We start from the raw sequence: 27,982 nt of genomic DNA on the forward strand, positions 1-27,982 counted from the left end.
GGAGAGTTTATTATATTCCGCTGGATGCTGGGCTCCGTTCCTATACATATACCAACGTGGCACACAATACACACATACAGAAGAAGAGAGGATAACACAAAACGCCAATGCGCCTTGCCATGCAATGGATGCGCCGTCGTCCCTTGACCCAACAAAAGGGAGACTGATATTGTATGAAACCCGCCAGCTCACGGCGTCCAGTCCGCATCTATCTGCGTCCGTCTCCGTCGGGGAAGAATGGAAGGTCGACGGGATAGCGAGCTGGGGGGCCGTGAGTCCTCTTCAGACAAAAGATCGACATTCGACATTCGGTTCGATACCCCTCGTGGAAGTCGGGTCCTAGATGCACCAGAACTCCCATTCAGACCCGCAGTAAGACCCGAATTCGAGCCATCTCGGCTCCCAGGCCTCAGCGCCAAAGCCGAGCCACTGAGTGCGTTTCGTGGGTGTCGAGAGCCTTCTTTGCCGTCGAAGTATACCTTGGACTGGCTAGTTCGATTCATCTGGGGGGTAGATGGCGCGGACTGGTTCGCCAGAAGGTTTGGAGGAGTCGCGGAGGTACTCCTTCGTCGCACCATTGGTTTGCGCTTCCCCATCCCATATGCTTCGCTTTTCTCATTAGATTGGATGAGCTTACCTGCCATATCTCGGACTAGAATCGCAGGGTCATGCTCCAGTTCTCCGATAGCATCCAAGAGACCGTACTTGGCGAGCAAACCACCATGCTCCTCGCTGGAGTCGCAGATACTAGAGATGATGCGAAGGAGGTTCAACCGAACTGCAGCTTTGTTGTGATGGAGCTTCTGTCCTATCCTGGTAAAGAGGTCGGGCCGGGCAAGGGTTGAGGCGATGGGAGGGCTCAGGCGAAGGAGCTTCTGTAGAGGTTCCAGGAGATTCTCAAACGCGTTTGCTTTAGAAAATGTCAAACATCTCACAATAGAGTCTGTGAACGATGGTCTATCAGGGCGGTGGTCCAGGAGATGTTCCTCAACTTTGGCGGTTTCTTCTTGAAGCCTGCTCGTGATTAGCCCCATCTCATGTTACCATAATATGTCGACGCTCACCAAGAGAAGATAGCGTCCAACGCGGTGACCTGCCAGTACGGGTCTGACAGCAGTGATATGTAGAATGCCAGGCCCTTGTTGCGCCACAGTTCGCGCCGGCCCACTTTCCCGGAATGTGCCATGTCACAGAGGATCGGTAGCGCAAACTCCTTCAGAGGTCGCTCGGTCTTGACGATCTTCTGGAGCAAAGGTACTATACCATTCAGTGCCGCGTCCTCCTGTCGAGACTTGTTCAACCGGCACATATTATAGATCGTGTTGAGAATTTGATTGGAGACCTCACGGAAATGTGGGCGTTTCATTGTCGCTCGCAATAAATCGGTCAGAACGTCAATGGCATTCGAGTTCTGGAGAGAGTCCAGGGTTGTGGATAACATGGAAAGGTTTTTGATAAACTTCAACATCGTTATCTGGTGAGCTGGTGTCATGCGTCTTAGTTCTTTTAGAACCCTGTGGAGAACCGTTCGCTCAGCGACCATCTCCTTTACGTGGTTTTCGGCCTGGGAGAAGATAAAGAAAATGTTGGCTATGCGTCCTTCGACAATTTCAGCCAACTCTCCTTCCTCGTCGAGGACCCTACTCAAGACTAGAGACAGGGGATCCAAAACAGAATTTCGCGAGAGAATTCTGCAAAAGTCGTTCTTCGGTGTTGAACCCTATGCCATTGTTAGTTAAGACTGTCCGTCCTCAGTCCCATACTGGCTACCTACCTGCAGTTCAAAAACACTCCAAATGCCATTTACACCAATCAAGACGAGGTCGCGCTCGTCTTCATAGTCATCTTCCAGGAACTCAACCAAAACGTTAAGGCCTCCAGCGCTGACAAACATTTGCAATGTAAGCGTCGACGTTTGATACATTTGCTGCACAAAGGCGGCAGCCTCAAGGCGAATTTCACGTGGATACTTCTTTGAAGCAAACTCATTGATGATAGGGATGCCACCCACGAAGCAAAGATTCTCTTGTATCTCATAGTCGTCATATATGATTGCGTTGACAATCCTCAGTAAACATGAGGTAATGTCTCGTCGGCGGCACATGTCGAGGATCTCCAGGATCGGCAGCATGCCGTGGGCACTTATGATAATATTCTTTGTTTCCGGAAAGTCACAGAAAACAGTCAATAGCTGCTCTGAGATGTCTGCAAGGACCTCCTCATCCTGCGACGTCTTCAAAGAGCTCACAAGCCCTTCGACTTGGTTACGAAGCCGGGCATGCTTATCGCGAGCGATGTTGGCTTCCAGATCCATCTCATCCAGCCCTTCTTCAAGCTGTGCAAATGGATCGTCCTCGTCGTCCTGGTCCCCGAGCCAGGAGTTGTTGGATAGCTTTGAATTGAGCATTAAAGTACTTTGGTCCGAACTCCCATCGCTTTCTGACTGATCTATGGTGACCTCGTCGGCACCCAAGAGATCGGAGAAGTCTTCGTCTCTCTCGTTTTCAGCAAATCTTTGGATCTCGATTGCGGATCTGTGACGCTTCACAGAGATCTGTTTCCGTAGTTGAGGCTGTTGGCCCATAACATCTTCTGCGGATGCCCGGTTTCGACTGGCCTCCTTCGAGAAGGCACTCTCTGGCGCACCTAAGTTTTCATCCGCTTCCTCCTGCACAGAGTCAGATATTTTTTTTTTTTGGCTTATGGGTACTATGGTAGAAGCCATGCTTACCTGGAAAGCACCAAGCTTACTATCGAGAACATCTTCATTCGCCTGTATAAGGTCCGAGTAATCCTCGATGGAATTTTCCTTATAGTACGATGCCGGCCGTGGTTGTCTCATCGGTGGGGTGGGATTCTGCAGGATCGGCACATTATGCATAGAGGCCTTGTTGAGCTGGCTCCGCGGCAACTCCTGCAACTGCGAATTTTCGCCAGTGGGCTGTTTTAGTGGAAATGGCCGGATTGTCTCGAGAGGATCTGGTTCGTCAGAGCGGACAGAGCTCCCGAAGGAGCTGTCACTGTCGCCGAAACTATCGTCGGATTTAAGCATGGTACCGTCAAGCGAGGCGAATGCCTTAAGCTTCTCTGAGGATAACATCCCACCGAAGTTATCGTGCGGCCGAAGGTGAGGCAACTTTAGGGCACTGGGAGATATAGCAGTGGCAAAATCGTCATCCCAATTGTCTTCCTCTTCTTCTGTCGGCATGGGGGATCTGAACCGTTCTGTTACATTCCTCGAGACTGGACTCGGCAAGGTATCTTTTGTGGGCGTATGTCTCGTTGGCGGTACTGGAACCGGGCTTTGGTCGGGCTTGACTGTTTTCCGCAGAGTTCCAGCACTCGGTGATCGCAGCGCCTCGTTCCATTCTTGGACACTTCGAACCGCTTCTTCGTACTCGGTTGAGCTCTTGGGAACCACCGAATCGGACCTGCGGGCATTGACTATCCAAGGGTGCTTGAGGAGTTTCCTAGCCGAAACACGGAGATTGGGGTCCTTCTGGAAGCACTGCATCAAGAAATCCTTCACTGCCTGCGCATTTTATTAGATGTGAAAGGCAATATCCAGAGGTGATTGACTGACCGGAGAAGCACCCTGTGGGAGTGGAGGATGGTCATCGTGGACAATCCGGAAAAGAGCCGGCATCGGCTGCATATTATGATAAGGAGGCTTCCCTTCCAGCAGCTCGATGACAGTACAGCCGAGAGACCAGATATCAGACGCTGTTGTTGCGCCTGAAAGCTCAATCACCTCCGGGGCCATCCAGTAGGGTGTACCGACCACACTTGACTCGCTCAGACCAGTAGTACGGCTGGCGACACCGAAATCGGCCAGCTTGACGAGGCCTTCTTTCGTCGTGAGGATATTGGCTCCTTTGATATCCCGATGTATGACACCCTGTTCATGCAGGTACAGAAGTCCATGGAGAACTTGGGACATATACAAACCCACCAGATTCTCCGGGAAACGCCCGAAATTCTTCGCAATGGAGTGCAAGGAGCCATTCTCGCAGTACCTAGACAAATCAGCCAAGGAAAGATTTGCTCTTGCGATGAAAGGCATACTCGAGGATGATGTTTAGAGTTTCAGCAGACTTCACGAAACCTTGGTACTTCACGATGTTCGGATGCTGCCGTCCATTGTCAGCTCCGACCCAGACGGTGGTCCAGGGTATACTTTACATCTAGATTCTTCAGGAGATCTATTTCTAACTACATCGCGGACCGATTAGCACTGCGACGTCAATAGATACCGCAGGGAACATACCATAATAACCCGCAGTTCGCTCTTCGGCAGGTCCGCCAGTTTAATCTGCTTGACGGCCACCGTCTCGCCAGTATTCCAGTTCAACGCCCTGTAGACCGACCCGAAGGCGCCTTTCCCTAGACAGTCGCCGAGTTGCTGCACGGGCCCCGGTCAGTATCGTGGCTCGCCAGACCGCAGGAACCAATGACATACATAATCCTTGAGTTCGGCAACATCCTTCGCGGACGACTTGACCACCCGATCATCTCGTGATTTATCTTCTCGTTTGGATGGGCTGGATCCGAGCCGGGACAGTCGGGTTTTGGCTGGCGGGTTCGGCGGTTTGGAGGCGGACGGAGGAGGCCCCTCAGCCCCCTCGGTGGAGCGTGAGACCATCGTCGGGCTCGGGGGTTCGACAGGCGGGATGTGAGAGGATGACCCGAATCCAATGAAGTTGTCTTAGATTCGGTGGTCTCAGGTGAGGGACGACGAGGCTGAGGAAAGGCAGTAGCCAGGAGATGGATCGGAGCCACTCATGTCAGCACCAGCCTGTGAGATCGCGGGGCACATGGTCAGTGGAAAGTTCGTACAGTGGAATGAAAGATGTGCATGCGATTAGATGAATTTGGTAGGATAGGGATATTGGTATGATCCTTTCTTGGAGAAAGGGTTAAGCAAAAAACCTACACTCAAGGGATTCTTGCTCTCGCAGCCAGAGTCGCGTTGGACACACGCGTCACTGAACATCAGATAGAGACCGGGCGAGAGGTACAGGCGCAGACAGAGAGTCAGGACGACAGCCCAGCGGGGAGCGACGAGAAGCAGCGGGGAGAGACAGACCGGACTGAGCGCAGGGCCGGATGCTTGTGAATTGGAGAGAGCGTCAGTGTTTTGAACTTTCCCTTTCTCCACAGGTCACCACTCCGCTTGGGGCATCCAATGACGCACCGGCCGCTCCCACCATGGCGCCGACGATCAGCCTTATCTTGAGATTAATACCTGGTATGGAGTGCATACTGGCAAGATTTGGATGTGTAGGGAATTCTAGGGATTTCTAGGTGTTCCACCCCGGTACGCGCACATAGGTCACTCTACGCTCGGAACGATGTCTACTCTAGGAATTCGAGCCATCTGCTTCTATTGCTGCAAAGGGGTATCCAAATTGCTAAATATCATACTCCCCGGGTATCGCCACGACTCTGTGCTTCTCGAAGATGACGGAGAACGTCCGAGACGAGGTATAGGCTCCCCGCGATGACCAACGGACCACCCTTGGCCTTGTCGCACGCCCAATTGATTGCGGCGAGAATGTCGTTCCCACATGACTTCACCTCGCCGATATCAGGAATTGATCGGATACTAGAGGCGACTTCCTCGGGATCAGTGGCCTTGACCCAGGGCATTCCATCGACGGGTCCAAACGCTGTCGTCACCACGCGGTCCCCCGGCCGGATAATGGGGTGGAACAAGGTTTCAATATCCTTCCCTCGGGAGGCCGCAATGACCCAGGTAATGCCCTCTCCCGAGGGGCGCAGTCGTCGGTCCACGTACTCGCCAAGCACCTCCGCAGACTGCGTGTTATGTGCACCGTCCAGCAAGACCGGCTCCCTGCGAGCCGCCAGAGGCTCCAGAACGATCTTCTGCAAGCGACCGGGCCATTCCACCTGGGCGAGTTGCGGCAGTAACCGGTCGACATCCAGGTTGGGTCGGATTTGGGGCAAAGCCAGCTTCAGAGCGGCCGTCGCACAAGCCATGTTGGCCCGCTGGTGGGGTTGTAAATCGAAGGCGCGGAAAAGACTTCCTAGGGCGGGAGACAGACGGTCCGGAGTTTCAGGGTGCGTGTAGACGGCATCCAGGCCCAGCTCTTTCACCCGGTCCTCCACGGTGGTGATCACGGCGGCGGAGTTGGTCCCATCGACCACGCAGGGAACACCCTTCTTGAGGATACCGGCCTTTTCCCGAGTGATCTGTTCAATGGTCTCGCCCAGCAGAGACTGATGGTCCAGCCCGATCTTCGCGATGACAGAAACCAGGACGTCGCTCAGGATGTTGGTCGCATCCAGACGGCCGCCCATGCCGACCTCGACCACCCCAACGTCCACCCGTTCATGGTTGAAGATCTCAAAGGCGGTCGCGGTGAGCAGCTCGAACTCGCTGGCCCCGATTCCTAATGTCTGATCGCGCAGCTTCACGCGGGCCTCGATCTGGCGGAAAAGCGATTCCTGAACGACTCGTTCCCCAATCGTGATACAGTCCCAGCGGTCGATCAGATGAGGGGAGGTAAAGCGGCCACATCGAACTCCCCCGGAGGTCAACAGATGCGACAGGTAGGCGCTGATGGAGCCTTTACCATTGGTTCCCGCAATGTGAACGGCCTTCCAGGACAGCGGGGTCTGCTGGAGGAGACGGGCGATGCGACCGAGGCCGAGTTCAATCATTCCTCCGGAGTAAGCGACGTGAGCGCGGATCGGGCCAAGGTCATGATCGGGGAGGAAGAGACATGGAGAGGGAGGTAGAGGTGTGAGGTGGATGAGCAGGAAGAAAAGGTAAGGAAGGATATCGGGTAATGCATGGAAAATTGTACCATAGATAAGCGTTCCCCGTCGGCAAAGTGGATGATGCCTGAGGCATGACAAGAGGACAGTCGGTGGTAGCCGGACTACCTGGGGGGTTTTCCATTCAACTGGTCTAACAGAAAATCTGATATCGAGAGGCATTCAAGTGGAATTGCTACGACTACGTACTTACTTACCTAGGTAGGGAGTACCTAAGGTGCTTGCCTACCTGTAAGCTAAGCGCCCGGCAAGTTCTCCGCGGTTAAAGCAGCGCGTACTGTACTGAGTTGTACGCCCACGCCACTCAACGCCACACCTCTCGCCCCAGCCTCCCCCCGGTGGCCTCAGGCCCGAAAGAAAAACACCCTCCCGTTAGCAGCAAAACCAAATCTTTCCGCTTCTCCATCAGCTTAACCCATCCTGTGATTATTATTATTATTATTACGATTAACTCCCCGCATCTTCCCCTTTACGACCATCTACCATCTACAGCGTCCTCCTCCATCGCACTCTTCGCGTCGCCTCCCCCCCGTGAAGTGGCGTGTTTTTAAGGGGATTTTGGGGCATTTCCATCGCGATATTTTTCCCTTGCGAATTTATCGCAGCATCAGTCCCCTTCTCGCCCGTCATCATGGGTATACCGTGAGTGCCTCCCTACCCGTGGTCCAGCGCCCCGGCCGTCTGAACTAACATGAGGCAAGAATGTTCCGCGAGCCTTCTTCCTCTACCGAGGCTCCGAAAAATAATCATCTCAAAGATCCGTGTGCCGCTGCCCGTTCTGCCATCCGCCGTCAGGCCACTATTCGTCGCCCGTCGCGTTACACTGGTTCGGCCTTGCGCAGCGCAACTTTGCGCTCTCCTTTCCATCGCTCGTTCGATGAAGGGGATCGCGATGCGAATGGTCTGCAGCGTCATGTGCGTTCGCCTGTCCCCCATCCCGTCGCAGGAGAGCCCTCCCTCGATCTGACCAACGGTCTGGGGGATTCCAACGCGCGCGATGCGGGTCAACGATTGCTCAACGATGTCCTTCGTCATAGCCGTCCTGGTCAGCGCATGCGAATCCCACGCCATCCGCCGTTGCCCAGTCTCTACCGCCGTCCGTCCCCGGGAGATGACGGCACTCGCCTGGAACAGGATCCTTCTTTCACTCCTCGTTTCGCCCCCGCGATCGCTTACCACCGAACCGCTTCCCCTCACCCCCATCCGGACGTAGTTCGCCTGTCACCATTGCCCCGGTCGGAGAGCCTGAGTGGCGACCTCTCCGTTGGATCATCCTTCCCGCTCCTCCGGCGCGTGGGACAGCGCTCCATCAACGAAGCGACGCGTTCGAACCGCGATTCGCTCATCGATGGACTAGGCGATCGCCAGCGGAGCATGAGTCCGGACGTCGACACCGCCAATGATGCGTGGGAGACGCTTCTGACCACCATCACCCCGGACGCCAACCTGCCGAGTGCGGATTCCTCCTTCAACTCGGCATCCGCGACGGGCACGGATGCCTCCCTGAATGGCACGTCGCGAAGCTCCACCTCCTTCGGCACTCTTCCCAGCTCCCTGGACTCCGGGCCGGCCACTGTGCAGATGGTTCTCGATCCGTATCCGGAGTTTCTCAATCCCTGCGACTATCCCAGCTCCAGTGACTCTGACTTTTCCGAATCGGACGGCGAGATCAGTCAGCAGTCTTTGTTCCGACGTTATCGGCGTCGCATGCGCGAGATCGACGCGATGAGACGCGCGCACAACGTCCATTCCACAATGAGCAACCACCCTCCCATCCCGACCATCTCGTTTGCCTTTTCCGACTCGTCCCCCGACCCGGATCTCCAGCAGATGCAGGTCATTCTGGATCGACTGGCGCGGCGGGAGGAGATCCCGGATGACCTGTGGGCGGCAGCTGGCCTGTCGCGCTCTCTCACCCAGCGAGACGGGCCGATCGATGACTCGAACCGTTCAGAGGCCGTTGATGGCCCGTCGGGACGTAGAACATTTCACTTCTAGCTCTGTGTTACATATTGTTTCTTACTTGCCTCGGTTACTGTCGGGAGATTTGCGTTGATCGGAACGGGTTCCAGCGGAGATATCAGGCGTTTTTGGGGTTCATGCTTTTTGGTCTTGGATATTTAGGATTCCCCGGTGACAGTCCCAAGGCATTGGTCGTTCATAGTTTGTCGAGAGAGATGTCCGTGGTGGGATTGTGTCCGCGTGTGTAAAAGCACAAGCATAGAATTGCAAAGGATCTGTGTACCCTGGACTATTTGTTCTTCTCTAATGCATGTCGTGTAAATTGGACAATTTGCCCCTGTGACGTAGTGCCACAGAGTCTCCTAGTCAATACAAACCGAATGAAACCGGCCTTAATAATGCTCCAGATCGCAGTACCCCACTCCGATGACAAGCCCCGCCTATTGCGTCTATTTATCTTGAAGGACCGCGGAGCTCTCCTCGCCGATTCAACATCATCACTCACCACAACCCCTGTCCGGCTCCAGCACGAAGTTATCCGTCCCCAAATGACCAGCTAGACTATAGTTTCACCCTCCGGCCATCCACACCGCTGTCTACCGCCTCAGCCGAGCCCCCAGCATCGCCCGCATTCCCGTCCCGGGCCCATATCCATCGACCCTTCTGCGAAGCGCCTTGCTCGCCCCCTCTCACCATGTCAGTCATGGATGCCCAGGTCGATCGACTTGTCGACAAGATATGGGGTGAGTGCGCATGCACCCCCCCCCCCCCCCCCCCCCCCCCCCCCCCCCCCCCCCCCCAGCACAGAGCACACCCCCACGTGCTCTGCAGCCAGCGTTCTCTGTCATTGAAATCCCTCGCTAATCCCACACGACAGGCAAAGTCCAGACGTTACCGGATAACGCACGCCTTCTGATTGCCGTGAGCGGGATACCGGGGTCCGGGAAGACCTCACTGGCGAAGAGAATGGCCACACGCATCAACACGCTCCATACGACACACCAGCAGCAGCAGCAGCAACAGCAACCGCCGCCGCCGATAGCGACCGCCGTGCCCATGGACGGGTATCATCTCACGCGGGCGCAGCTGGCGGCGATGCCGGACCCGGTGTATGCGGCGGCGCGGCGCGGCGCGGCGTTCACCTTTGACGGCGAAAAGTTCCTGAAGCTGGTGCAGGCGCTGCGGGAGCCGCTGACGGGCGCTACGCCGAGTCTGTACGCGCCCAGCTTCGACCATGAGGTGAAGGACCCCGTCGACGGGGACATCCCCATCCCTGCGTCGTGTCGCGTGATCTTCTTTGAGGGGAATTATCTCAGCCTGGATAAGGAGCCATGGAACCGCGCCGCCGCCCTGATGGATGAACTGTGGTTTGTCGATGTGGATTTTGAGGTTGCGCGACAGCGTCTGGTGCGGCGGCATGTGAAGGCGGGCATTGCGACGGATGAGGCCGCGGCTGAGAAGCGCGTGTCGGAGAATGATCTCGTCAATGGGAAGGAGATTGTGGATTTCCGGTTACCGGTGCAGGAGGTCATTACGAGTGAGTATGATGGGCAATGGGACCGATGAGGGGGTCGTGAGGGGGTTGGGTTGGGTTGGTTTGGTTCCTTGGTGTTGTTTCTTTGCCTAGCGATTGTGTTAAGAGACTTGCATCTTCTTGTTTCCGTTGTGGTCAGAGTTGTTATAGACGCTGATGACGATAGTGCATTTGATATTAATATTACTATAGTCCCATCTCGGACGGACACCTGATTTTGCCTGAGCTGAACAATATTTCAGCCTGCACTCCGTACTCTTGTAATAGAGCCCTGACATATAAATTGATGTCTTCCAGCCAAGATGGACCGACCGTCTAAAAATATCCCTTCCAAAAGAGCCGTTCTAGACTACGCCTTGCTCCAATTTTACCGTTTGACGATACTGGATACGGCCGTCTGACACGTAAAGAAACATCGCCAACCCTTCCCCACCAATGAAGACCCTGATAAGTTGCCAAATCAGGACTAGTCAGGTCCCGGACCCTGTATCTCACGTATTATTCAGAATCTTGTTACAGCCCCCAGAGAGATCGGCAACTCACCATGCTTGATTGGGTGAGACAGCCGCCCCTGTCTCCTCCTGCCGACTTCCTCTTCATCTCATTTCACCTTCAGCAGATCTCTCTGTCGCTCCTTGTTGCTGTCCTTCCTTGGTCCACACGCTCTTTACCGTCGCTACCTTGTCGCTCTTTTCCACTGCTCCAGTCCTTCCTACGCTTGACGCGATTCCGACCTGTTTCCCTCTAGTATTCGTCTTTTTCGTCCTGTCTTGTCGTCTCGTCCAACGCCTCCACCATGTACTTTCCCAAGTCCGCCGTCGTCTTCTCGTTCTTGGCTTTGACCAACATCGCTGCTGCGTCGACTCCCGCGTGTCTCCTTTCTGCTGTCGGGTATGACCCAGCCCATCCGGGGTGGAGGCAGAGGACGGCCGTTTCTGACTGACCGTCTTGACAGTACGACCCTGTCGGACCCTTCCAATCTTAAGGACGCCTGCGTGAAGAACTCCGAGAAGTTGGAGAACCAGATCACGAACTTGTGCAGCGACGATGACCGGCAGGATGCGCTGAACTACTACTCCAAGACTTGCGCTCAGGCGGGCCACAAAGTCGGTATGTCGTTACCCCGGGTTGACTGATATCGATGCCCTCAGCGAAATTGACACGGCTGACCGATGATGCGCTTCTTAGTCGTCAACGTCTCTTCTGACTCTTCTTCTCCCACCGGTACTTCCAGCTCGGGCTCGAAATCGACCGGCTTCACCACTGCCACCGCTACTGGCGGATCCAAGTCGTCCGACTCCGGCTCCGGCTCCCAGTCCAGCTCCGGCTCTTCTTCTGCTGCTTCTCCTTCCGGTACGGCTAATGCGGGCTCGTCTGACCGTCATGTTTCGGCAGCTGCCTTTGCGGCCGTTGTTTTCGTCGGATTTGCGGCCACGCTGTAGGAGTTTTGACTGGAAGTTAATTCATTTGGTCCAACTGCAGGACGATTTCGGGATACTGTCGGGGTACATCTCTTCCATTCTTGTGCATTTAAACCATTAGATGGCTCTATTGAATCAACTTTGTCCATACTGCCTACTGCATACGGTGTCCACCGGATGAACTCCGCACACCGCCTCATCAAGTGGGTGCGAGAGAGTCATGTAGAGAGCTCCGATCAGCACGGATCTTCATCGGTCCTTGATAACTCCACTGCCCCCGTACTGCGTAGACTCCCACTGCGTCAGGTCGGAACCGAAGACTGCCCGTGGCGTGACGAGGACGCGGTCACGTGGGCAGACCCAAGAAACGCGTGGTTTGCAGGCGCTGACTCAGCCGCTTGCCCGATCGAAGGGGGAAAAAGGGAAACCCATTTGGTCCAAACACGAAAATTCGCGTTGAAATCCACTGGGCACGCGTTGGCCCCGGCGACCAGCATCAAATATCTGCCACACTCTCTGCCCCTCCAACTTCTTCCTCCCTTCCCATCCTCTTTTCAACTCCTCCTCGAGCCTTTCCCCCTTCCCTCTACTCGTCTTTCCTCTCTCTAATCTCTCTACGCCCCTCACGTATCCTCTCTCTCTAGTAATATACCTTATACCCCCTCCTCATCTCTATCTTCTCGTCGATTCAACTCCCCTTTCCTCTACCCTCCAGAATGTTTGTCTACAAGAGAGGTGAGCATTGACCGGACCTTTCCCCCTTTCTTTCTCTTTCGCCAGACGGGATGCACGTCAAAGTTGCTGGCGGAACTCTCCCTGGTCTCACCGCCACTCGATCTACCGAAACCTTACTGACCCGGCTTTCCCTGCAGACGGACGCAAAGAACGCGTCCAGTTTGATAAAATCACGGCTCGCGTGTCAAGACTGTGTTATGGTCTTGATCCCGAGCACGTCGATGCTGCTGCCATCACCCAGAAAGTCATCTCTGGTGTCTACCAGGGTGTCACCACCGTCGAGCTGGACAACCTGGTATGTAGCATCCCACCCGAGTTAAATCGCGGAGAATGCTTATTGACATCCCTTTCCTGCAGGCTGCCGAGACTGCGGCCTACATGACCGTTACCCACCCTGACTACGCCATCCTTGCGGCTCGGATTGCCGTTTCCAACCTTCACAAGCAGACGAAGAAGCAGTTCTCCTTGGTCATTTCGGACCTCTATCACTATGTGAACCCACGGAATAAGCAATCGGCGCCTATGATATCACAGCACACGTATGAAACGGTGATGAAACATGCCGACGAGCTGAACTCGGCCATTGTGTACGATCGGGACTTCAACTACAACTTCTTTGGTTTCAAGACTTTGGAGCGGTCCTATCTCCTGCGGATTAATGGCAAGGTTGCAGAGCGTCCTCAGCACCTGCTCATGCGTGTTGCTGTTGGTATTCACGGCAATGATATTGAGAAAGCCATCGAGACCTACCACTTGATGTCTCAGAAATACTTCACTCACGCCTCTCCCACCCTCTTCAATGCTGGCACCCCTCAGCCCCAGCTTGCCTCGTGTTTCCTGGTGGACATGAAGGATGACAGCATCGAGGGTATCTATGACACTCTGAAGACCTGTGCCATGATTTCCAAGACCGCGGGTGGTATCGGTCTGAACGTCCATCGTATCCGCTCGACCGGTTCCTACATCGGCGGCACCAATGGTACCTCGAACGGTCTCGTTCCCATGCTCCGGGTGTACAACAACACCGCCCGTTACGTCGACCAGGGTGGCAACAAGCGTCCTGGTGCCTTTGCCATCTACCTCGAGCCCTGGCACTCGGACGTGTTCGAGTTCCTGGACCTCCGTAAGAACCACGGTAAGGAGGAAGTGAGAGCCCGTGATTTGTTCTATGCTCTGTGGACTCCCGATCTCTTCATGAAGCGGGTCGAGGCCAACGGTGACTGGACCTTGTTCTGCCCGAACGAGGCCCCTGGCTTGGCGGATGTCTACGGTGATGAGTTTGACGCTCTTTACGAGAAGTAAGTTTCGTTCTACTCGATCTGGCCCGCCCCATGCTAACTTGTCCTAGGTACGAGAAGGAAGGCCGTGGCCGTCGGACCGTTAAGGCCCAGAAGCTCTGGTATGCTATTCTCGAGGCCCAGACCGAGACTGGCAACCCTTTCATGCTTTACAAGGATGCCTGCAACCGCAAGAGCAACCAGAAGAACCTGGGCACCATCCGCAGCTCCAACCTTTGCACCGAGATTATCGAGTACAGTGCTCCCGATGAGGTGGCTGTGTGCAACTTGGCTTCTCTGGCTCTCCCGACCTTCGTGGATGCGGCCCGTGGGGAGTACGACTTCGGCAAGCTCCACGAGGTTGTGCGGGTTCTGGTGCGCAACCTGAACAAGATCATTGACATCAACTACTACCCTGTCCCCGAGGCCAAGAAGAGCAACATGCGCCACCGTCCGATCGCCCTGGGCGTGAACGGTCTGGCGGACGCCTTCCTTGCTCTGCGCTTGCCTTTTGACTCTCCGGAGGCCAAGCAGCTGAACATTCAGATCTTCGAGACCATCTACCACGGAGCGCTGACGGCGTCGTCCGACCTGGCGAAGGAGAACGGCCCGTACGAGACGTACGAGGGCTCCCCGGTGTCTCAGGGCATCCTCCAGTATGACATGTGGGAGCGCACCCCGACGGACCTCTGGGATTGGGATGCCCTGAAGGCGAAGATCGCGCAGACGGGTGTTCGCAACAGTCTGCTGGTTGCGCCCATGCCCACGGCCAGTACCAGTCAGATCCTTGGTTTCAACGAGTGCTTCGAGCCGTACACCTCGAACATCTACTCTCGACGTGTGCTTGCGGGTGAGTTCCAGGTGGTCAACCCCTGGCTGCTGAAGGACCTGGTCGACCTGGGGCTGTGGTCGGACAACATGAAGAACCGGATCATCGCGGAGGGCGGATCGGTGCAGAACATCCCCAACATCCCGGCCGATATCAAGGCACTGTACAAGACGGTGTGGGAGATCTCGCAGCGGACGATCCTGCAGATGGCGGCGGACCGCGGGGCGTACATCGACCAGTCGCAGTCGCTCAACATCCACCTGAAGGAGCCGACCATGGGTAAGATTACGAGCATGCACTTTGCGGGATGGAAGATGGGTCTGAAGACGGGCATGTACTATCTGCGGACGATGGCGGCGTCGGCGCCGATCCAGTTCACGGTGGACCAGGAGCAGTTGAAGGTGGAGGACACGAATGTGGCGCGCGTTAGCGCGGCTTACAAGAAGCGCACTACTGGGGCGGCGGCCGCCACGTACTCGGCGGTGCCTCGGGCGCCGGAGACCAACGGGCACGCTGAAAATGGAACCCAGGGATCGGACTACAGCAGCCCTCGGACGCTGACGGCAGAGGCGCCCTCGGCCGAGGAGAGCAACCAGGGTGCGGGCCAGGAAGAGGATACGGCGAAGGAGAGTTCGGAGCGGGAAAATGACATCTACTCGCAGCAGGTGCTGCAATGCAGCATTGAGAACAAAGAAGCGTGCCTGATGTGTCAAGGCTAGGCGGGTGGCCGGGGGGTTTATTATTGTATGTATATTTTCAACGTCATGAGCTTGATGGATCTTTAGCTGCACTAGTTTTGCGTTTCGTTGTTTGTTTCCTTGCTGTTTGACCTGTACGTAAAGATTGGATGCCTGTGATTAGTTCGAATGGACGTGATACATCGCTAGTGTGCGCTGGCACCGTTGAAAGTCTCCACGTCGGGTCCTTTTGAGGAAAGGTTCCTTGTTCAGGCCGAAATTCTGGCCAGATCGGAGGGGCCCGGTCAGCCGTGGCGTCCTGTTGCCTTTCTCTCCCACCGACGAGAATGGCGAGAGTTCTGGACTGATCCGAATGAGCAAATTGGCCACCAAATAGATTGCCGTGGACTTTGGTATGGAATCCCGAGAGGAGCACGGGGTGATTCTCCACGCGAACGAACCGTGGAAGCCGGCGGATGTGAGCCCCGCGTCTTGAGTCGACTTCTGGACATTGGACAAAGGGGGGAACGACTATGGACTGGACATCCTGGACATCTGGACGTCTGGACATCCATGGATCGACGAGAGGAATGCTCCTGGACTTTCTTCGAGCATGGTTCTCCCTGAACGGTTCTAAGCCACACGGCGACCAGGTGGCGCGGCCAATGTTGATCCCCCTGATCCGGTGGACGAGTGAGAGAAAAGACCCCAGTGACACTAAACTGCAGATTGCCTAGCGCTGACCGAGTTCAAACGCCGGCGTCAACCTTGTGGTGGCCAGAGTGTATCCCTGAGTCGGTGAGGATGGATGTGTTCGTTCCTGCATCCGCCAGACGAGATGCTGCCCTATGCCGTCCGGCGTCGTCCACTCGGGAAAGACGACTCCTGAACGACCCGGAATGAAATGACCCTGATTCATCGCAATTTCAAGAATCAGTGGGAAATGAAATGGGCCCGGCCCGTCCGACAGCCATTCAGCCCCCGGGGGAGGGCGAGGGATCCATGGGTTCGCTGGTGGAACCGGTCCATTCTGATATCGAACTAAACAGACGCCAAAGTGGATGAAAAGTCTGAGAGACGCTGAACCCTGCGCATATTAGATACGACCGGTCCCTCTCCTCTCCGTCGGTCTCTCGCTCCCTCTCTCCTCCATCCATCCTTCCTGTGGTGTCACAGTCCTTTCATTCTCGACAGTCTCTGTCATTCCTTCCTTTGTCCCTCGTACTGCTGTGCAGTCGTGTCAATCCTTTCAGACCCTTCAACCTGACAGTCTTCGTCAGTCTCTACCTCACAAACAACCATATCAACCAACCCTCTTGTCTCGACGACTCTACCTTCATTCAACAATGGCCCCCATCGCCAAGTCTCTTGCCCTCGCCGGCTCTCTCTTTGCTGCTCTCAGCACCGCCGCTCCTGTCGACAGGCGCGGCAATGTCGTCGTCTATGAGACCGCCACCGAGGTCGTCTGGACCACCGTCGATGTCACCACCACCGTCTATCCCCAGTCCACCCAGGAGGCTCCCGCTCCCCCTCACACCTCCGTCGTCTCCGTCACCCAGGTGACTCCCACCGAGACTCCGGAGCCCGTCAAGCCTTCTCAGCCCGAGGAGACCCAGCCCGCCCCGACCACCTCCACTTCCACCACCCAAGCGGCCCCCGTGGTTCCTCAGCCCACCTTCCCCATTCAGGAGCACTCGACCTCGGAGGCCCAGCCCACTACCACCGTCGCCCCTACCACTTCCGTCGTCCAGCCGGAGCCTCAGCCTACCCAGTCTGCCCCCTCCACCGGCGGCAGCGGCAGCGGCAGCGGCTACTCCGGAGCCTGCTCCAAGGACTCTCCTTGCACGGGTCAGATCACGTACTACGACACGGCTACCTCGGCCAGCGCCCCCAGCAGCTGCGGAACCACCAACGACGGCTCGAGCGAGAACGTGCTGGCCCTCCCCGTGGGCATCATGAAGGACTCGGACTGTGGCCGCACGGTGACGATCAAGTACGGCGGTGTCACCAAGACCGGTAAGGTGGTCGACAAGTGCATGGGCTGCGACAACACCTCGATCGACCTGTCTCGGCACTTCTTCAGCGAACTGGCGGCTTTCGCCGAGGGCCGTCTGTTCGGCGTGGAGTGGTGGATGGAGTAAACCGAAACTGATCATTGGCGTTTTTTCTTCGTGAACCTTTCCCTTCTTACCTTCTTTATGCATATTGGTTTCGGACCCGACTCGACCGAGTCTGTGATTTATTCTGTTCTCTTCTTGTGCATAGACCAGATGGTTTCTCCAATGCTTTTTTCTTTTTCTTTTTTATCCTCTGATCAGATCGCTGGTGCGCATGAGACCATGATTGACATTTGATCGGCCATGATGGATCGGGAATTCGCATGGTGGGTTGAAGATGAGAAATGAAAAGTTTGTTGTCCTTCGTCAGGAGCTCCCCTGAGGATCGTGACGATCGTAGGCGGTAGTGTTTCAGGATATGCAGCTGTACCGACAGAGTGGAAAGTAGGCCAAGCTTGTGGATCGGGATTTGACGGATCATCTGCATGCATACTATAGTAGTATGGATAGTATAGAATATAGGTAGGACGGAGTATCGATAGTATCGATAGAATACTAGAATACTGTATAGAGAGAGATGAGTTCCCAATCAGGAATGGTAATCCCGATCAGGAATGGTCACCCCGGATTTCCATCCCTTGAAGACCCACGCGCACCACACAAACTTCTCCTCCTCAACTCCTCATGTCTGACTCTCTCTCCCTTCTCTGCCAACCTCCTGTCTCCTTCCCTTCCCTCTCAGCCTCTTCCTTTTCTTCTGCTTCTTCCTCTTCTCCTCTTCTCCTCTTCTTCTCTCCTCCTCACTCCCACCATGCCGTCTCCCCCGTCGCCTCTCTGATCACCTCTGAATGGCATCCTCCTCTTCCCCGGCGATCTCTTCTCCCTCACGATGGACAGCCATCGCACCGACGTGCTGGTCGTGTCCATCGTCATCTTCGTCTTCGCCACCGTCTTTGTCGCCCTTCGCTTTTTCTCGCGCATCTTCATCGTTCGCAAGCTCGCGCTCCATGACTATCTGATGCTGTTGGCCTGGGTATCTCCATCCACCCCCCGATTGAAACGGTCCGCATTGATGCTGACGGCCCGCAGGTCATCGATTTCGGCTTCTCCTTCTCCCTCTTCTATGCCACCAGCAAAGGCCTCGGTCTCCACGATGAAGATATCGATCCCCGCGGGCGTCCCAGCCTCAATCGCGCCAATTATGCCTTCACCGTCCTCTACAACCCCGCACTGATGGCTGTCAAATCCTCCATCCTCGTCTTCTACCTCACCCTGACCTCCGGAGAGAAGAGCTTCCGCTGGGCAAATTATGTCACCCTCTTCGTCGTCAACGGCGCCGGTCTCGCCCTCACCCTCGTCAATGTTTTCCAGTGTCGCCCCGTCGGAGCCGCCTTTGCCTACCCAACACCCTCCGGCGCCCACTGTACCGACATCCTAACCATCTACCTCTCCTCCTCGCCCGTCAACATCATCACCGACCTGGCCATCCTCTTCCTCCCCAATCCCATCCTTACCAAAATGCGCCTCCCCCGGAAGCAGAAGATCATTCTCGTCATCACCTTCAGCTTCGGCTTCTTCGTCGCCGTCGTCGATGTCGTGCGCATTGCCTACCTGCAGAATGCCGCTACCTCGCGTCAGATCGCTCTCCGGGGGATCCATCTCCAAGACAAAGAAGGCGACGATATCAATTGTACGTCCTTACGTCCGCTCCACCCTCGCCATCGCTCCCCACTAACCCGTCCGGAATTCTAGGGTACGCCTCTCTCTCCTTCATGTGGTCGGTCGTCGAGGTCAACGTATCCGTCATGTGTGCTTGCGTCCCAAGTCTGAAACCCCTCGTGGCCCGCATCATTCCCAAAATGATCCGCGACACCGATGACAGCTCTCGCACAGCGCCAGATCGCCCCGCAGATCCCCCCGACCTGCCAGAAATGGTCGAGCCCGTGTCTCCCACTACCACGGCCGCCGCCCCGGAGCTGCCGCCCCGCGCTCACAACCACGCTGGCAAGAGTCCCGATCAATCGGGGAGTGGAAGCAGTGACGATCGTCCGGCTCCCGAACCCGCCCTCAATATGGTGGAGTTCCTCACCGCGCAGGAGTCGGTGCAGCACGATGCCGAGGCCAACACGACGCTCACCAGCACCTCGTATCCGCAGAGCATCACCTTCTTCGACTTCGTCAACATGAAGACCCCCGCCAGCATGCTGAAGCTGTCCAACAAGGAGTCCATCGCGCCCATCGCCCTGACCACCATCCTGTTCTTCTTGTGGGGGTTTGCCTACGGATTGCTCGACATCCTGAACAGCCAGTTCCAGGAGATTGTCCGTCTGGATTCCTGGCGCTCGATGGGCCTGCACGCCGTCTACTTCGGCGGATACCTCGTCGGGCCCTTGTTCGTGGGGCGCACCGTGCTCCGGCACTGGGGCTTCAAGTCCACCTTCATCACCGGCCTATGCATCTATGCCTGCGGGACGATGATCTTTTGGCCATCCGCCGTGCTGATGTCGTACTCGGCCTTCATCGTCTCCAACTTCATCGTCGGATTCGGTCTGGCCGTGTTGGAGACGGCCGCGAACCCGTTCATCGCGCTCTGCGGCCCCCTCGAAAACTCCGAGATCCGTCTGAACATCTCGCAGGGTGTCCAGGCCATCGGCAGCGTGCTCTCGCCGCTGCTGGCCAAGAAGGTGCTGTTCCGCGATGTGACCCACGCGTCGGCGCTGGTCGACGTGCAGTGGACGTACCTCGGCATCGCGCTGTTCGACGTGCTCCTCGCTCTGGTGTTCTACTATCTCCCCATCCCGGAGGCGTCCGACGACGACCTCCAGGAGCTGGCCAACCGCCGGCGCGACGACAACCAGGCCAAGGTGGTGGGCATCCCGGTGGTCTGGCTGACACTGGGGCTCGGGGTCTTCTCGCTGTTCTTCTACGTCGCGGGGCAGGAGGTCATCTCCAAGAGCTTCGGGGCGTTCATCGACAACGCCCGGCCGCACTCCCACCTCCAGTCGTTCGACTACCTCACCATCGCGCACTCCGTGTTCGCGGTGGGCCGTTTCCTGGCGGCCTTCCTCCAGTGGTTCCTGAAACCCCGCTGGATCCTACTCGTCTCCTACGCAGGGATGGTCGTGTTCTCGGTGCTATGCATGAAGACCACGGGGGCGGCGGCGGCCGCCATGGCGCTGATGGTGTACCTCTTCGAGAGCGGTGCCTTCAGCATCATCTTCGCGATCTCGCTGCGCGGCACCGCCCGCCACACCAAGACCGCCGGCGCCCTGCTGGCCACCGCCATCAGCGGCGGCGCCTTCTTCCCCTTCGCCCAGTATGCCGCCCAGCTCGCGGGCGGCATCTCCTTCTCCTACAGCGTGCTGGTTGCCCTCTTCTGCGCCGGCGCCATCTTCCCGCTGTACCTGAACCTGGTCCCGGCCGCGAAGAAGCAGGTCGACCCCGTGCCGAATGAGTACCTCCGCCGGCCGCGCCGCCGCAGCCGGGCCAAGGCCCACGTCATCCAGCGCGAGAAGGAAAACCCCTCGTCCGGCGGGGTGTTCTCGCGCCGCCGCAGCGTGCTGTCCGACCTGCTACCGGCGTTCCACCTGCAGGATCCCGATGGGGACACTGCGTCGCGGACGCGGGCGTCCGGGGGAGGAGGCATCATGCATGATCTGGCGCCGTGGCCGGAGACATAAGCGGAAGTTTTTTTGTTCTATTTGATTTTGTTTGCAATGATACCCGTGATCATAGCGAGGCGTTGGCGTGTGCATTGTATGTAATATAGCTTAAGACATGTTCATTTTTTTTTTACCTTACGAAGATCAACATGAATATAAAAATATAAAGGTATAAGTATCATGATTGTCAATCATCTATAGCTAAAAAGGAGAAACGACCCGGCGCCTCTATCGACCATGCGCTGAAATAAACCAAACATTCGTGATCATAAACAGGTATCAAGCATAACCCCATGAAAACAAAACATAGAAAAAAGGCCACCAAAACGACTGGTTTACCACCAGTCACCCTGGTCCTTCATGGCAGCAGCCACCTTGGTGAAACCAGCGATGTTGCTACCGGTGACGAGGGAAGGCAGGACACCCTCGGCGGGGGTGGCATACTCCTTGGCGGTGTCGAGGCCGTTCTGGAAGCACGACTTCATGATGTCCTTCAGACGGGCGTCGACCTCCTCTTGGGTCCAGGCCAGACGAGCGGAGTTCTGGGCCATCTCGAGACCCGAGACAGCGACACCACCGGCGTTGGCGGCCTTACCGGGGGCGTACCAGATGGCGGCGGCGCCCTTGTTGGCCTCACGGTGGGCCTCGAAGGCGTCGATGGCGGCCTGGGTGCAGCCCATGTTGGAGCCCTCGGCGATGAACTTGCAGCCGGCGGCGATGAGGGCCTGCGCCTCCTCGCCGGAGACCTCGTTCTGGGTGGCGGAGGGGAGGGCGACGTCGACCTGGCCGACGTGGATCCAGGGGCGGGCGCCGGGCAGGTAGGTGAACTTGTTGGCGAAGGCGGCGTCGGCGACCAGCTCGGCGATCTGCTTGCGGTCGACCTTGAGGGCGGCGATGGTGTTGATCTCGTCGGGGGTGTACGAGTCCTTGGCGGTGTCCTTGACGATGAGCGAGCCCTGGCTGTCGGAGAGGGAGACGACACGGCCGCCCAGCTCGATGACCTTGAGGGCGGCGTACTGCGCGACGTTGCCGGAGCCCGAGATGGCGACGCGCTTGCCGGCGAACGACTCGGCGCCGTTGGTCGCGTGCGCGATCATGTGGTCGACGTAGTAGACGACACCGTAGCCGGTGGCCTCGGGGCGGATGAGCGAACCACCCCAGCTGCCGCCCTTGCCGGTGAGGACACCCTCCCAGCTGTTGCGGATCTTGCGGTACTGGCCGAAGAGGAAGCCGACCTCGCGGCCGGTCACGCCGATGTCACCGGCGGGCACGTCGGTGTCGGCGCCGATGTGACGGCACAGCTCCGTCATGAAGGAGACGCAGAAGCGGCGGATCTCGTTGTCCGACTTGCCCTTGGGGTCGAAGTCGGAGCCGCCCTTACCGCCGCCCATGTTCAGTCCCGTGAGCGCATTCTTGAAGATCTGCTCGAAGCCGAGGAACTTGAGGATGGACAGGTTGACCGAGGGGTGGAACCGAAGGCCACCCTTGTACGGGCCCAGCGCCGAGTTGAACTGCACCCGGAAGCCCCGGTTCACCTGCACCTCGCCCTTGTCGTTCTCCCACACCACGCGGAACTGGATGACGCGCTCAGGGACGGAGACGACGGCGAGCGCCTTGCGGTATTCGGGGTTCTTCTGGAAGAGGGTGGAGTTCTCCAGGGTGGAGGCGAGCTCTGCGTTGCGTTAGTGAGGGGCATGGGAGAGACATGGGTGGAGGGGTAGACATACCCTTGTAGGCCTGCTCGAACTCGGGCTCAACGGGAAGGTTCGACATGGTGATTGGTATTATGAGGAGTAATTAAGATGGAATTGGATTAGAGAGAGAGAGGAGTAGAGTCGAGAGTAGAAGAGCAGAGGAGAAGACCAGGGAAGAGAACGGCTTTTATTTCTTCGGCGGAGGAGAGCGACACTCCGCCGGAGTCGGACGATGGAGGGGCTCAGGGACCCGGGAGCGTGGTAGCTTCTGGGCGGAAACATCGGCATCTGGCGGGCGTCCGAAGTTCGGGGCCTGATTATTCGATAGTTTAAGGTCACAGATTGGGGCTTATCGCCTCCCGCCCGCTGGTCCCCGCCGCCCGTTCCGCTTTCAGCTTCCGGGAAATTGTCGTGGCGACCAGAGTTTTCCCTCGACTCGACTGGCTGTGGCTGTCGGTCCCTCGTCGCGAGTTCTATGGTTTTGGCCTTTTTGAGAGTCAGTCTGGTCTGGTCTGGCATCTGCCTGCTTAATAATAACCTCTATCGACTGGATCTTAAGCATCGCATGCCAAGACCGTTTATCAGATCGCGCTATGCCTGTTTCGGGCAGACACTAGACCCCGTTCGGCAAGGAGCTAGCCCCTTCGGGCGCAAATCATTATCCAATTCTCTTTGCAGAAACTATCTGTTATCAGCCCGCTTTCCTATCCCCTCCGATCCTCCTTCACCGGAAAACTCCCCTCCGCCGTCTCTGCCTTCTCCGTACACCGACACTGCCGATGAACGTGGGGTATCAGACCACAGTCTCTCGTTGCCATTGCCGTTGCCTTGCCTTTCTAATTTCCGCAATCGGATGTTTCATGCTGGAGGTTGGGCAGCCATGAGTCGTGTGTACGCTGTCGGCCCTCAGAGTCGTTGACTCGGACCTGGGGTTACCCCCACTTACCGGTGGACGAGGATTTTCCTGCCTTGATCCTGTACTGCGTACCTGGGACGGTGTAGTAACCTCTCCCCAGGATCACTGAGAACCACTCCACCGTAGCATGCGTGATGGATTACTCAAAGCGGTACACAGTCATGTGACTCACTACCTGTCGAACTCAACAGAGTACGGAGTACGCAGGAGACTGTTAGACAGATGCAAGTACGTCTCGGCCGGTATGCTTCTCCATGCCGAAGCTAATACCCTCTGATTCGGACTAGCGCGGGCATCCTGTCAAGTAGACACGTCGTATGGAGCAGACCTGCATACTGTGTACTCTTAGCATCCCCACATTCCGTACGCTGCACAACCGAATCAACACCCCATACTCCCCTACTCCGTACCCTTCCTCAGACCCAATATCATAGGCGCATGTTCTGTTACCCCGATCGCCGGAGACCCCTCCGGCCGCTAGTTCCGCTACACAGCGGGATGGTTGGCTCCGTCGGACGGCCCCGCAGCTTCGTGGTGGTCCCCGACGATCATCGAACGGTTCATTGATCTGAATAATTGATTCATGTCACCTCCCTCTACCGCGTACTTAGAGTACTGCCTACGCAGTATACGACGTCGCATCCCATCCCCTTACCCCGCTTCCGTCAATCCTGGGGTTTACTGCCTCCCCCCGCCAGGATTCAGGCATGTCGGAAGGATCGATCTTCGGAGGACTCCTACGAGTTGGTGCTCCGGATTGTTTCATGGGGGAGTTGGGTGAGGGGTTGTCCTCCTCAACATCCCATCTGCGAAATTTGTTACGTAGAACGTCAAGGTTTTTGGTCCGTTTACCAACCGTCTAACGCCTAATGATAGTATGGACTTCTTATATATTCTGCGACCTTGAGTTTTGGGTCTTCTGTGTACTATGCATCTATCGCCAGAAACGGTGGGGGCGTAAATGCTTCACTATTCTCCTATTGCTATCGAATGAGTATACAGTAGTCCTACAGCTGACTTAATGATTGTTGGAAACACTCTTCGACTCTTGCATTTATCTCGCTGTCAGAACCACAAATATATATATATATATATATATCAAGCGTGCGAGGATCATACGGAACACGGAGGACCCGTCGAGCACCCCTAAATTGCGACATACTACTCCCAGAAAATAGCAAAGCAGACGAGTCGGTCTGCATAGGATCTTGACTTCGCCTCCTGTCGGTTGGTATTCTATAAATCCATTGGTTCAAGCCCGTTCGAAGGGTTGACAAGGATCTTGTGAGACGGCTTACACTCTACGCGTGCGACGAGGGTAGTTATACTGCCATCGAAAACCGGATTGCTCATGACTGGGGTCGTATACAGTTGACGGTCTTGCGTCCGCTCAACGTCATCATTCTCGTCTACGTTATTCGTATGACTGTCGGACCCAACGCTGTTGTCGAAGTAAAACTCATCGCGAGCAGCCGTTATCTCGCACACAGTTATTATTTTATTGGCGTGCTCTTCCACGGTGAATTACCCATGAAGTTCGATCTTCCTCGCTTCTCTAGTCGGCCAAATGCCCCAGCTGATGTAAGGCTAAACACGTACGGTGCGCCCCCCGTGACAACTGGAGAGAGCTGTAGACGGACCTGTAGAGCTCGGATGGTTGTGCTGGGCTGTCCCCTGTGGGAATTGGTATCTTCGCGGGGAGTACTTTGTGGGAACGGCGCATAAACTGATGCCCAACGACATTTATTCCACACCCAGACGTACAGTTTATGGCAGTTACAAACCCGCTCATGATGAATTTGTAAAAGTCTGTTCTGGAAGAATAATTTCAAATTGGACCGCACAGTTACTGCGAGTATCCAAATTCTCTAAAAGGGAGGGGCATCCCTCCCATACTAGGCACAGTGTACTAGGCCGTACTTCCCGAAGCGCATACTCCGGACTGCGGGGGCCTCTCAAGCAGCCGGAAAGCACGATCTATAACATTGCTGCCTGGTTATTCCCGAGTCGGCAAGGTCTGCGAGGAGTTCCAGACTCCTTCAAACGACCGAAGTATACTAAATTTTTGAAGATATACTTCGTGTGGCTCGGGAGGCTAGCGCCAATAGAAGATGGAGACTGTCTGAGCCACTGTGGCGACCGAATGAGGCTGAGCTGCAGATCGCTGTGGCTTCGGAGTCCCCGAAGGAAGAGGAACGCGACATGGACCCGTTCGAACGAAATTAAGCTCTGTGGCTAGTACGCAGTCGGCTATCTTACACTGCGCCGCCTGAGTTCCTGGCGCAGGGTCCAAGGAGGACCGGCGCTGCATAGACTCACCGCCGATCGATGGCCCTAGGAGAGATCATAGTGCTCGATAGGGCTGTCGGGGTTGACTCTGCATTATTGGAACGACACCGCAGATCTGATGTCGACAGTACGTCCTTCGTTGGGGATTGGTTTCCTGACTCCAATGTACGCCTCCGGCCTGCACTTTGTCCAACGTGCAGGGGCTGCTTGAGTTCCATCCAGACCCGCACTCCCCTTCCTGGAACGCGAAGCGACCGGTGGCGAATATCCTGCATGGCCGCCATTCGGACGTGATATATCACCGGAGGCGCCAATGAGAAATCGACTGTGGGTCGAATTGGGGAACGTGCGAGCCGACATGACATGTACGCGGCGGAGCATATGTAGGCGGTTTCCTGGAATTGCTACTATCGGTGATCGGCCATGGTATGTATCACTTGCTGGGATATCCATGGTAGGATAGGGTTGACATTGACAGAACGGTGATCTGACAGACCGGGGCAAAACTTAATTCCAGCCTCAATTGGGAGACGAGAAGAGCCTGCGCGGGAGGAAGCAGTGGTGGGCGCGTCGGATACGAAGAAGGTGCATGAAATGGTTGGGAGTTGAGTACACCGCGCTGCATGTCTAGGTATAGGGTTTGGGGGGTACACCGCTTATTCCTGTTGGCGTTGAGGATGTGGTTACCTGAACACCAGATATCTCTTGGGTTCTCCGCATGCGAAGTACACTGCCCCGTTGGCGCTCGGCTCAGGCTCGCTCTCCATGGCGGTTCTCCTCAGCCGACTACATTTTGCTTTTTGTTGGCGATGAGGAGTCCGTGTGGGATGGGGATGAGCGAACCATGTAAGGAGTTAACTCGGACAATGGCATTGGTGTGACTACGCAGTACATGCTGCGTCAAGCGAGAAAGTATACATGTTGCCGGAATTGGTCTTGCCACTGTCAACCTCCGCAGCACGAGGTGGCAAGTGCCCGAAGGCAGATGCCTACAGGACGGGGGCGGGGAATCTGATTAGATCGCAAAGAAGAGAACTGAAAGAAAGTTGAGCCTGAGTTTTCAGCTAACTCTGAAGCATTTGCAGCTGAAGATGGCGGAACTAGCGGGAGGTACCGTACGCTTACCATACATCCCGTGTAAGACGCAAAGTAGGATCCAAGTCATTATTCTTTTGGGAGTACCAGATAGATCTGGGGGGATTGTTCTATTCCACTACAGGCAGAGAATCGGCTCGAGGGTCATGTAGAATGTCGTGTCAGGCGTGAAGCTCTCGACTGGCCAGACAATCCGGGGATGGATGGAGGTGTGACAGCCGACAAGACTATGGAAACGCCACTTACACAGCATCAATATCGGGAGTTAACTCCCCTTGACCAACATGAGGGGAAAAGATTAATCATGGGGACCATGGTACAGAAGTGGTCTGGTGGTCTCATCCAACCGTGGGCGATTCTGGGTCGGATCGGATTTTGGCGATCGTGAACCGCACAGCCGCTGGAAAGAAGAAAAAAAAAATATTATGAAAATGAAATCCAGAAATGCATCATCATCATCAGCCATATGAGAAAATAGAAAAGAAATAATTCTCCCGCGTCTGCTGAAGGAAAAAGTAACCAATGCCCAGTCTCCGTCATATACAATTGTCCCTCCATGACTGGCTCGCGTATACTTCCAATTCCGACCCAGGGACAGGGCCGATGCAGCTGCACGGATATCTCTGATCTGGATCCATGGGCCTATCACCTTGACCCCTCTTGGATCCAGATGATGGATTTTGCCATCCGCTAGGCACGGCGTCCCCTCCTTCGTGCATCGATCGGTGCTTGGCGGATGATTTTATTCTGAACAATTCTATACGCCTGAGCCCCTGACTATTCGATCTGATCCCTAGATAGCGTGGGAGCCTTGTCTCGAGTCGATAGACTCCATTGGCTTCCCCCAAAATAAAAACAAGAGATCATCTCTCTCTGTCTTCATCTTACCGAGAGTTTTTGGATCGGATAGACCCGTCCTGAATCTACAAGTCGAATTTTATTGATTTTTGGATGTTCTGGAAATTATTTATTATTATTTTCATTTCTCCAAATTAATTTTTTTTTATCTTCTTTTCCTTTTTCTTTTTCTTTT

General features: G+C 55.8%; 11 protein-coding genes across 11 annotated transcripts; 6 read left to right on the plus strand and 5 right to left on the minus strand.

Moving 5' to 3' along the window:
• On the minus strand, window positions 1-5,332 carry BDV59DRAFT_187482 (serine/threonine-protein kinase). Its single transcript, XM_073691221.1, has 10 exons — window positions 4,934-5,332; window positions 4,460-4,795; window positions 4,268-4,402; window positions 4,183-4,212; window positions 4,066-4,130; window positions 3,584-4,016; window positions 2,732-3,532; window positions 1,775-2,668; window positions 1,065-1,720; window positions 1-1,014 (listed from the first exon to the last, which is right to left on the minus strand). Exons 2-10 carry the CDS (start codon window positions 4,640-4,642, stop codon window positions 189-191), a joined length of 4,023 nt encoding a protein of 1,340 aa, XP_073543824.1. The 5' UTR covers window positions 4,643-4,795; window positions 4,934-5,332; the 3' UTR covers window positions 1-188.
• Window positions 5,333-5,369: 37 nt separating this feature from the next.
• BDV59DRAFT_187484 (dihydrofolate synthase) lies at window positions 5,370-6,968 on the minus strand. The gene has a single exon (XM_073691222.1). It carries the CDS (start codon window positions 6,961-6,963, stop codon window positions 5,419-5,421), a length of 1,545 nt encoding a protein of 514 aa, XP_073543825.1. The 5' UTR covers window positions 6,964-6,968; the 3' UTR covers window positions 5,370-5,418.
• Window positions 6,969-7,178: 210 nt separating this feature from the next.
• On the plus strand, window positions 7,179-9,128 carry BDV59DRAFT_123563 (uncharacterized protein). Its single transcript, XM_073686851.1, has one exon. It carries the CDS (start codon window positions 7,504-7,506, stop codon window positions 8,797-8,799), a length of 1,296 nt encoding a protein of 431 aa, XP_073543826.1. The 5' UTR covers window positions 7,179-7,503; the 3' UTR covers window positions 8,800-9,128.
• BDV59DRAFT_123499 (kinase-related protein) lies at window positions 9,129-10,364 on the plus strand. Its single transcript, XM_073686850.1, has 2 exons — window positions 9,129-9,506; window positions 9,641-10,364. Exons 1-2 carry the CDS (start codon window positions 9,458-9,460, stop codon window positions 10,327-10,329), a joined length of 738 nt encoding a protein of 245 aa, XP_073543827.1. The 5' UTR covers window positions 9,129-9,457; the 3' UTR covers window positions 10,330-10,364.
• A 174-nt stretch (window positions 10,365-10,538) lies between these two features.
• On the plus strand, window positions 10,539-12,008 carry BDV59DRAFT_187491 (putative GPI anchored cell wall protein). The gene is made up of 3 exons (XM_073691223.1): window positions 10,539-10,781; window positions 10,841-11,187; window positions 11,252-12,008. The coding sequence occupies exons 2-3, from the start codon at window positions 11,094-11,096 to the stop codon at window positions 11,431-11,433; spliced, it is 276 nt and encodes a 91-aa protein (XP_073543828.1). The 5' UTR covers window positions 10,539-10,781; window positions 10,841-11,093; the 3' UTR covers window positions 11,434-12,008.
• BDV59DRAFT_196028 (ribonucleotide-diphosphate reductase subunit RNR1) lies at window positions 11,473-15,278 on the plus strand (the record flags this gene model as incomplete). The annotated part of the gene is made up of 4 exons (XM_073692659.1): window positions 11,473-11,735; window positions 12,517-12,748; window positions 12,811-13,751; window positions 13,802-15,278. The coding sequence occupies 4 exons, from the start codon at window positions 11,473-11,475 to the stop codon at window positions 15,276-15,278; spliced, it is 2,913 nt and encodes a 970-aa protein (XP_073543829.1).
• A 256-nt stretch (window positions 15,279-15,534) lies between these two features.
• BDV59DRAFT_187495 (uncharacterized protein) lies at window positions 15,535-15,847 on the minus strand. Its single transcript, XM_073691224.1, has one exon. The coding sequence runs from the start codon at window positions 15,809-15,811 to the stop codon at window positions 15,542-15,544; it is 270 nt and encodes an 89-aa protein (XP_073543830.1). The 5' UTR covers window positions 15,812-15,847; the 3' UTR covers window positions 15,535-15,541.
• A 441-nt stretch (window positions 15,848-16,288) lies between these two features.
• Window positions 16,289-17,894, plus strand: BDV59DRAFT_123579 (uncharacterized protein). The gene is made up of 2 exons (XM_073686853.1): window positions 16,289-16,360; window positions 16,517-17,894. Exon 2 carries the CDS (start codon window positions 16,583-16,585, stop codon window positions 17,375-17,377), a length of 795 nt encoding a protein of 264 aa, XP_073543831.1. The 5' UTR covers window positions 16,289-16,360; window positions 16,517-16,582; the 3' UTR covers window positions 17,378-17,894.
• A 15-nt stretch (window positions 17,895-17,909) lies between these two features.
• BDV59DRAFT_187502 (putative MFS monosaccharide transporter) lies at window positions 17,910-21,092 on the plus strand. The gene is made up of 5 exons (XM_073691225.1): window positions 17,910-18,326; window positions 18,383-18,983; window positions 19,046-20,442; window positions 20,481-20,487; window positions 20,583-21,092. The coding sequence occupies exons 1-5, from the start codon at window positions 18,183-18,185 to the stop codon at window positions 20,699-20,701; spliced, it is 2,268 nt and encodes a 755-aa protein (XP_073543832.1). The 5' UTR covers window positions 17,910-18,182; the 3' UTR covers window positions 20,702-21,092.
• On the minus strand, window positions 21,093-22,846 carry BDV59DRAFT_187506 (glutamate dehydrogenase). Its single transcript, XM_073691226.1, has 2 exons — window positions 22,683-22,846; window positions 21,093-22,627 (listed from the first exon to the last, which is right to left on the minus strand). The coding sequence occupies exons 1-2, from the start codon at window positions 22,726-22,728 to the stop codon at window positions 21,291-21,293; spliced, it is 1,383 nt and encodes a 460-aa protein (XP_073543833.1). The 5' UTR covers window positions 22,729-22,846; the 3' UTR covers window positions 21,093-21,290.
• A 2,911-nt stretch (window positions 22,847-25,757) lies between these two features.
• On the minus strand, window positions 25,758-26,906 carry BDV59DRAFT_187510 (uncharacterized protein). Its single transcript, XM_073691227.1, has 2 exons — window positions 26,333-26,906; window positions 25,758-26,280 (listed from the first exon to the last, which is right to left on the minus strand). The coding sequence occupies exons 1-2, from the start codon at window positions 26,477-26,479 to the stop codon at window positions 25,948-25,950; spliced, it is 480 nt and encodes a 159-aa protein (XP_073543834.1). The 5' UTR covers window positions 26,480-26,906; the 3' UTR covers window positions 25,758-25,947.
• Window positions 26,907-27,982: the final 1,076 nt, after the last annotated feature.

The sequence above is a fragment of the Aspergillus ambiguus genome (genome assembly GCF_047715705.1).
Source record: "Aspergillus ambiguus strain CBS 117.58 unplaced genomic scaffold BDV59scaffold_47, whole genome shotgun sequence".
In the NCBI taxonomy this organism is placed as follows: domain Eukaryota; kingdom Fungi; phylum Ascomycota; class Eurotiomycetes; order Eurotiales; family Aspergillaceae; genus Aspergillus; species Aspergillus ambiguus.